The sequence below is a fragment of the Larus michahellis genome, chromosome 2 (assembly GCF_964199755.1).
Source record: "Larus michahellis chromosome 2, bLarMic1.1, whole genome shotgun sequence".
Classification (NCBI taxonomy): domain Eukaryota; kingdom Metazoa; phylum Chordata; class Aves; order Charadriiformes; family Laridae; genus Larus; species Larus michahellis.
In genome coordinates this window covers 18,594,590-18,604,210 of record NC_133897.1, presented here as the reverse complement: position 1 = coordinate 18,604,210, position 9,621 = coordinate 18,594,590, and the positions used below count along the sequence as shown (strand labels likewise).

The following is a 9,621-nucleotide window of genomic DNA, read 5'->3' as shown; positions in this document are numbered from 1 at the left end:
TTCAGCCTGGAGAAGAGAAAGATCCATGGAGACCTTATAGAGGCCTTCCAGTACCTGAAGGGGGCCTACAGGAAAGATGGGGAGGGACTCTTTTAACAGAGAATGTAGTGATAGGACGAGCGGTAATGGTTTTGAACTGAAAGAGGGGAGATTTAGATTAGATACTTGGAAGAAATTCTTTACTGTGAAGGTGGTGAGACACTGTAACAGGTTGCCCAGAGAAGCTGTGGCTGCCCCATCCCTGGAGGTGTTCAAGGCCAGGTTGGATGGGACTTTGAGCAGCCTGGTCTAGTGGGAGGTGTCCCTGCCCATGGCATGGGGGGTTGGAACTGTGTGATTTTTAAGATCCCTTCCAACCCAAACCATTCTATGATTCCATGATCATGCTTCATCTCACTTTCCTGCCCTACCTAACTAGACTAGGTAGGTATTTCACCAGAGCAGCTCCCAACTCTCAGTGTCCTTCTACACATAACAGCTCAACCATGTAGAGCAGTATTATTGTCCTCTTTGAAATGCTGCATCAAAGCACAGAGAAAATTGAGGACATTGCTGTGGACAAGTGAAGGCATAGAACAAGAAATGGTCCAAAAGCTGCACAGACATATTCATACCATGCTGAGTCCAGTCCATTCGCTGCTGGGAACCTTGATGTAGCAGCTCAGGCTTCACGCCAAGCTTGGTTACCCAGTTCCTGAACTAGACATGTTTCTGTCCAGCTGGCTCCAAGCAGGCAGGCAACAGTCTGCACTTGGCCATGGAAACATGCTTTGGCCCTCGGACCTTCAAACATGCTTGGATTTTTAGGTTAGGAGCCTGGACCCCTTTGCAGTTCTTTACGATTCTCCACAAGTCTCATAGATTGGTCATAGTAGCACAGGAATAAAACAGGGGTCTGTCATGCTTGAAGCTGTCACCGTGACCACTGATTTGGTGTCCACTGGACTTTAGAGCTGCTTGTGAAGCACTGGAGGGTCTGGTGTCCTCAGTCTGTGCCAAGTACGAACTCCATTTTCCTGCAAGTAACAGGCCAGGGTTTAAGAAAGTGTAGTCACGCTAAGGACTGAGTGGAAATACAATGTGAGTTGAAGGCTTCATAGCAGAACGTGAGATTTCACAGCAAAAAAACGTTGGTATATGTGAGAAAGTCAGCCATGATAGAAGACAGCTGCACCCTTCCCTTTGCCACCTAGCAAGTGGGCATCTGATGCAGTACCCAGCCCAAGGAGCAGTGTCAAGCTTTGCTGTTGTAGCTGTTCTCTCCTGGCAGTACTGTCATCCTGGCTGTGCCAGGGCTACTCTGAGGTCCTCAGTGCTCTTTTGAATGCAGAAATTAATAAGACTTGTTTAGCCCTGGTGGAGCTCAATTTATAGGGGTTTTGTCGCAGCTTTGGGAGGTTGGATGACTAGTCACGCTTTGTCTCATCTTTCACCCCACACAGGAGACTTACTAGCACATACCCACCATGTCTTCCAGCCCGTGGAAGCCATGCGGGAGAATACAGCCCAAGGCTTCCTCAAGACAGAGAAAACAGAGGTACCACTGATGCTGAAAACCTCTGTAAGGATTCCTGAAGGAGGGTCTGTGCTTGGTGGCTGCAGCCCCGCTGCTTGGCAGTGCCTTGGTAGGCAGGGTGTGGTGTGCCCCACCGGCACGCTACCCGATAGCCCTGACTGGCCCTGAGTGATTCCTCACACCAGTATTCGCTCACTGCAGTGAAACAGGGACAGAAGGAAGTTTGCTGGTATTCCAGAGCATCTCCATGGCAGCCACAAACTCCCTTTCCTGGTGCTGGTCTCCTTTTGACTAATGCAGAACGATTCCCACACTCTCTGACACTGTTGGGGATGTCACAGGGGGTACAAAGAAAGACTTTCTGGGCATTAAGAGTACGTTGAGTTCTGGAAGCTCATGATTATCAGAGATCCCACTCATATTTATAATCAAGGTTTATTCCTGTAATAGCATCTCACATTCAGTGCTGCGGATCTCCACTGATGGACAGTTTAGGTGGACAAAAACATCATTCATCAAAGCCAGGGCACATAATGAAAAACTAGCTGAGTAAAGCGATAATGAAGAAACAGGTTTAATCCCACATAGCCTTTCCCCTAGCCTAAGCTAAATCCATTCTTCCTTGCACAGTACAGAAGTGCTATCAACCTCCCTTCCCCATCTTCTTCACCCACAGTGCAGTGGTTACTTAATGCACTTGTAGGTGGGCATCCAAGTCTAGCTGCCATCCTTTGCCAAACTCCAAGTTAAAACTTAAGCCACCAAGTTATCAAATGTCCTCAAAACAGCCTATGTGTTGTCCCGGGACATGCTCTCGGTCTCCCTGGTGAAACTGCTTCGTACATGAGGCCACCAACTGAGAACATGAGGCCATGAAGTGAGAACTATAGCTCTGGCTGTAGCTTTTGCATGACGCTGGAAGAGGAGACTGTAGTCCTGATCCCAATGTGTATACTAACTACTGCACAACTGGCAAAATTGGAGCTCCCCGTACTCTCAATGGTTTATAAAAGGCTGGGAGTGCTCAGCTATTGCAAATGATGTGACAGAGTAGATGGGAGCAGAATAAGTTGTTTTCTTCTTGTCAGACAGGGATAAAAAGTAGATGCCCAGCTCAGCATCATTAGGATGTGGGTGTTTCTATGCATTCCCAACAGCAAAAGTCAGGCTGTACATATTGCCTCAGGAACTTGCATATCAACTGAATATCCAAATCTCCACTGACACGCTGGCCACAGATGTTACAGCAGTATACACATATCACGGATAAGCAGGACATAAAACCTGAAAGTGCCAATTGCCCACCAAAACCTTAATTATCACCCCTCCCATGCAACTGGAGGAACTTTGCTGAGGCACAAAAGTTAGGAGACCAGTTGTACTGGGCTCTCATTAGTATGAGCACTGAACTTCCATATGGGCTGACTGCATCTCCTTCTCCACCACGGCTGCACAAACAGACCGTATCGGTACATGGTACTGCAGACAAATGTAGCCTGCAATAAAAAAAAAAAACCAACCTAAACAACCAAAGTCTTTCACAGCTCACGGACCTTCACCAGTGACTGAGGACGGTGATTAGCTATGGCTTCCCTCTGCACTCCTCCAATGTAGAGGATTTATAAGCACCATGCCATGTTGTCATTAGCAGTCATTAGCGTAAACTTGCCGAACAGTCATTTTCATCAGGGATGTGCTAAACTACTTCACGTAACTGTGCCCCACGAGGTGTATTAATCAACAGACCAGCATTCCTCTTTTGTCTTTGCCTCTCGCATGCTTGTATTGCAGTATAGAGAAACCCTGACTATAATAGGAAACCAGAAATGCAAATGACTAAGGACAGATAAATGAATATTTAATTCAAACCAACAAGATGTTGTTTGCAGTTATTTATTTTACTAAAATGGTTACATATGTTGAAACAAAGAAGAGCAATAGTAATAATGTTTGTTTTTCCAATATCATAAATAATTATTGAGTCTTCATTAGCTGTTGGCTCAGCACTGATCATGATTTTTGTTATTTAAAAAAAGACACACACATATTCATTAGAATTTGTGTTTTCAGAAAACTCTAAAGCAGCAGTAGAAAAAAAAATAAATTAAAGGAAATGGTAACAAGAAATTATGCCAAGTATTTCTTAAATTTAAAACCCACTTGATGTGTTTTACAGATTATTCTTTGTGCTTTGATCATTTAAAAAAAGAACCATGAACAAGTTGTTTATACAATGGCTTGTCTTCTCCAGTTTTACTCCAGAGAAGTCCCCAAAAGTACCTTTTTTACATGACAAATTTTGTTGTCTTTTATACAGACAAAACCACCGTGAATATTTCTAACAGAAAAAGTTTGTCAAAACCATCAATTTATTGTCACAAAATATTTAATACCAGAATAACTTACAATAGTATGAACAAAAGTGAAGTATTAACTCTCCGCTATTAGTTATAAACTCACATTATTATGTCAAAATCCAGTAAAGTATCAAAAATTAATGTCATGGAATCTTAGACATACAATGATGCAAGTCAGTAAAACATATACTTCAACTGTTCATACAGTCATGACATACATTTCTTGCTTGGCACTTTAAGTCAATGCAAATCAGCAATTTAGAAAACAAAGTAAAAATATATATGTACAAAATATTTTCATATCAAATCATTTTCATTGTACACTAAATAAACCCAACAACATGTTATGTTACATCAAGAAGTTTCCTAAGAAGTCACACCAAGGCTGATACTTGCAATGTATCTATCTTGACTATTTTAGTGCAACTGGAACAGCCTCTACTTGCAAGTTAGTGTCATCATTAGCACAGTCCTGCTTCCATTGAAGTGGGAGTTCTGCCATGAAACTCAGTGGGAGCAGGACTAGAGTCTTGTCTTGTTCATTGATGGCTCACCAAAAAGGGAAACGAGGAAAGGGGTAAGTAGGAAAGAACCTGACAGGATACCCACAGGAAAAAAAATCCAAATCCTAGCAACAATCAGCTCTTTTCCAGTTTTCCGTAACTGATTCAGTATAACTTGGTTTTGACTTTGCCACTGTTTATTCAAGCACCGTAAACCTCATTAGACTATTGTTATATGACTTCAGAATAACTTGTACAGCTCCCAATGAAACGTAAAAATAAACCTGGTTTTATGCCAGTCATTACACTCAATAGCAGTCAAGTTTAGAGAAGTGTCATTTAATACATGGTTTAGTATCTACTTAAAACCCTCCCACCTTAAATATTGAGATTTTTCAATGTTTCACTTCCCATTTGTGTTTCTAGTTTGGGCTTTGATAGTTTATATTACAGCTTTTTCTCACTGAAATGTGAACTGTCAATCAACTGTCCTCATTTATGCAGTACCTACAAAATAAAACTATTTAAACCACATTAAAGTAGTAAGTTCCACCATGGAAACTTTTTTTAGCTCCACTGCAAATAATAGATGGCACTATAGATTTAGTTTTGTACACGAAGAAATCAATTTTACTTCTACCATAACCTCAGTAAGTCACTAGCAAAGCTTTAAAATTATAAGAATTCAACTTGAATTTACAGCTAGTCTGGTTAGAACCTTCTCAACTACAAATCTTTAATAAGCAACATAGCTGGGAGCGTATGTATAAATTCAAAATAATCTGAACAATTAACTTATTTCCTAAATTTGTGTGTTCTAGAGTATTGCACTTTTCAAAGGAATGATTTTGGTATTTTAATATACTGCATATACAGGTAAGAAACATGCATAACAACCTCATTGTCACTTTGACAAAACATACTGTACAATTTTTATAACACTGTTGATTAAAAAAAAGAGAGAGAAAATGATGTAACAATTTCATTAAGACTCGTCAATTGGTACAAGTCAAATAAGCACAAGTCTCCAGGGCCTCCAGCAGTACTGTGTTTAGCCCTGGGCTGCTTAAGCCCACTTGGAATAATATACAAAGTTTAAGCAATATGGCATTGTCATTTTGAGGCATAATACTGTTGTACTATGCCCACGTTATAGCTTATTTTTTGAAAGCAAGGCACTTACTGTAATAGCAATGCGAACATCTTATGCGCACTTTGATTAACATAAAATAAGTTAATGTTTTGATAAAAACAGTTTTTTTATAATTTACATGCCTTTTATAGAAGCAATTGAACATTTCATTTAATACAATGAAAACGTCTGAGTCAGAAGGAACGTTATTTTTTCAAACCGACCATACTGTAAAAGGGGGCCTATTTTCCACATTTGCCTCATATCTGTGAATCTGATTTTCATGAAAACCAATCCTGTGAGGAAAATGTCCGTTTGACAGGAAAAAGAAAAAGGACCCATCTCTTAAAACTGCTGAACTAATGGCACTTTAACAGTCTTTACTTCTGATATATGTGATGATTTCTGAATGATGCAGCTGGTAGTTCCCTGCAGTTTATCCTTCCCCTGGGCAAGGTTCGTTAGGGCCATAGCTGCGTTGATCTCCTTCCAGTATGTTTCATCTTTGCTGGTTCCTTTTCTGTTAGCTGCGCTAGATTCAAGCAATAACAAATATTTACATGTACAGCTTACATAGCTACGTGATATCAGGAAAACTGTAATAATTATTATTTTGGAAAACTGTGAAGTCCCTTACTCACCTTTCACACTTATTTGGTCCATTCTCCAGAGTTTCTGAAAACAGAAAAAAAAATTGATGCCTCTTTTCTTTTAATAGTTTTTAAAACAAGCAAGTTCATGGAACAGGCACATAGAAAAATAACCCAAGATTAATTCCAAAATTCATACCAGATTTCCAAATAAAATTTTTGTTTAGACACATCTAAAGGGTCTGCTTCACACAAGGGTCTGCCTGGAGAAATCTACACCAAGCTCAGAGCAGGGCACATGGCAAAAGTAAGTGCTTTGGGGAAATTTCAACTGTGCGGATGTTCCTAAGACAGAAATAGGCTTTGGTGAGGCAGAACTTCACTGACCCTCGCCAGAACAGCACTGGCAGAACCGGTGCTGAACCCCGCCCAGCGCATCCCACACCAGCCCTGTCCGGGAAAAAGGATTTTGGTTATTTTGGCAATGGTGAGAATAAAGCTGGTCTTGGAGGTTCACCCACATTTTACAGCGTGATAGAGCTAGTTTTTCAAAACATAAATCACAAGGACATACGGACTTGCAAAACCTAAAAATAAAAATCAGCTTCATTGCCCTTCAGTGAATGCCTTCTTGTATGTGCTAAAAATAGGACTTTCACCCATATACAGATGATGTGTGTGGTTTTTAATGCGCCCCTTGCCCAGGCTGCGACTCAGTCACAGAGGCAGGCTGAGAAGGGTACAAGTAACAAGCACACCTGGTTAACAGCCTTCAAAGATGAAATTGCATCACAGGCATAAGCTACACTTTCCCATCAAGAGTCACATTTGTTCATTCATTAAGTCCTCATGTCGCTGAGAAGCCAGAAATATTTACCAGGCAGAAATGTATAAGCTTTATTCAGTGGGCTTGCTATCCTGACACAGAAACGCATTATAGGGGAGCGAGAAGCCGTGCCCTACTGCAATACCTACGGAGAACCAGTCAAACAAAAGAAACAGCAACAGCATGAGCACTAATGGCTACAGGACCCAAAAAGCTCCCAAACGCAGCATAATTCTCATAATGTAATGCACCTCTTTATGAACTAGATTCCCAACTAAAAATCAACCTTGTTGCTAGATTTTCATCAGATTATTAATTAAAAGTTGATCTTTTCTTTACGCAGAGCTTCCAGCCGTCGAATCACATTGCAACCCTTGGTAGTTCTCCACTTATGCCCACCACCGACCAGCAGCCCGTTTTCTCACACAGCCAACCCGTGTCAAAAAACTCAGCCCAGCCGCACTCCCCAGCACTTGGAGGTGACCACTGAAGACCACAGTCTCACCAAAGAAATGCAGGGAGGCCAGCTGTAATTTCAGAGGTCGGATGTTTGCCAAGCTGTTTGATTCAGCAGGCCTCCATCCTGTTGCAAAACAGCTTTATAAATAAATGTCCAAAAGTGACCAAGGTTTACATTTTGTTCCAAGAGAGCACATCTTAAATCACTATCTCTTAAGCTCTCCTAGATCAACGCTTGAATGGGATTCAAGAGGAGGAAGTTCAACCTATACAGAGGAGAGGGAAACGAACGAAAAAAGAAACCATTTTATCCAGGGAGAGGTATTGCGTGATACCGAAAGTCTCCTTCTTCATGCTGTACTTGGCTACAAATAATTTTTCATCCCTGCTTCATTTTTTTTTAAATAGAGACAATTTTAAAGAGGAGGTTTAGGACTGAATAGGTCAGTAGGTATAGAAATGGAAATGGTAAGTAATAGAGAATGTCGTTGCCAGAGCAAACCTGGATATAAATACACCTCTCTCAAGCATCTGTCAGTTTCTTTTGCTGTGGAAAATATTTCCTACGAACAAAAAAATTGCTTGTACAAACTTCTGAAGAAAGTAGGTGTGAATGGTGACACACATTCCAATTCCAGCGTTTATTTGAAGGAGTATTTGCAAATATTTTTTACTGGTGTTTAGCCAACTCTAAAAGAAAGTGGCTTGCCCATGGTATATAAAAGCTAAAATATACAATCCAGAGGCAGAGCTACCCATTCTTTAACTTTGCTGAAGATTTTTCCTGAATTACAAGTCTTTTTTTATTCCATTCAGATTTTATTTTTTTTTCAAACAAATAATTTATGTCAAAGAAACTCGAAACTGGGTTACAATAAAACCATCATTGATAATTTGCAAAGCTCTTGCTAATAACTGCTGTAAAAGCATGTTAGTACAATGAAGTCTTAAAATCCATCATTTCAAAGCACAGGTCCTGTTTTTCTTGCCAAAAATCCTTTTCTGCTATACCAAACTCTTGACAGCATATCTCAGTTTGCATGACCATAGCATCCAAGCGGCTCACATATGCCTGAACAGCCCTTGGTGAAGGAAATAAGTATTACTACCATTTTTTTTGGATGGGAATAACCATCTTGAGAGAAACAAAGACCATTTACCATGCTCTCCTTGGCATCTTGCCGATGAAACCAACTTGATCCAACTCAAAAGGAAGAGCAGTGTTCACCTTGCCATGAACCTGCCATCCAACTCATGTATTTATCCAGGTTAGTTGTCCAGACTCCGTTCACAAACACCAGGCATGCCCTCCAAGAAGGGGTTTCAGCCCACCCATCTAACGCCACAGTCCAACATCCCTGTGTGCTGCTGCAAAACCAGATTGTGAAGCCTTCTTCCATGGCCATGTCCTCCCACTGTTGCCCTTTGGTAGCATTAACATCCATGTGGAAATGCTGTGAGCTGGATGAGGAAGGACCATATCTCTCCTTTGGAGATTAAACTGATGGTGTAACTACAACCTTAACTGCTTGGCAGTTAAAAATCACAATCTGGCCATGTCTGTCTCTTCACTGACAAGAGAGGGAATGTAGATGACAGAATTTTATGAAGTTTAAAATATAAAAGGTGAATCTTGCTCGACATTTTGCTTTTTCTCCATCTTTTGCAATCTACCTGCTCTACCCCCAACTACTAATTGAAGCTTTTGATAATTAAAGCTTTTGATATTTGACATACCTGCGCAACAATTGCAAAGTATATTTCAACTGTAAAAGCAACATTTTGGCGAGACTGTTTCATGAATATAACCAAACAGCATTCTCAATGCGGAAAGTGTTTGAGTTCTTGACCATCGCACAACATGTTCCTTTATTTCTTCTGTCAGGCAGTGAGGAAATGGCACTGGGACTCGGCAACATCTCTGGAAATGGTGACGGAAGGAATGGAAAAATGATGCAGCATACTGAACCTCACTAAGCAGCCTCAGCTAAGGACTCACCCCAGAGCAAGTGCTGATGGGCAGACCTCCCACTTCACTCATGAGCCCTCTCTCACTACATGAGAGGCAGCACTTTATAAAAGGTACCAAGGATGCTCCATAGCTGCCCTCTCCAAGCACTGTCACCTCCAGTCTCTCCTGAAAGTGTGGTCATTAGTTGGATCAAGGCAGCCTGTGGCACAAATTTCAAACCCTACAGACTTGTCAAGCTTAGATCAAGACAAGTGACTCCAGAGAAA

General features: G+C 41.1%; 1 protein-coding gene across 4 annotated transcripts in view; it reads right to left on the bottom strand.

Annotated features, from left to right (window-relative positions):
* Nucleotides 1-3,393: 3,393 nt before the first annotated feature.
* The window catches only part of MKX (mohawk homeobox), a 48,986-nt gene continuing 42,758 nt past the window's right edge, over nt 3,394-9,621 (bottom strand). For all 4 annotated transcript variants that reach the window (XM_074574399.1, XM_074574397.1, XM_074574398.1 and 1 more), the window contains exons 6-7: nt 6,150-6,183; nt 3,394-6,040 (exon numbers count right to left, since the gene is read on the bottom strand). In XM_074574399.1, the coding sequence (XP_074430500.1) occupies nt 5,854-6,040; nt 6,150-6,183 (221 nt within the window). In that variant the 3' untranslated portion in view covers nt 3,394-5,853. The remainder of the gene's footprint in view (nt 6,041-6,149; nt 6,184-9,621) is intronic.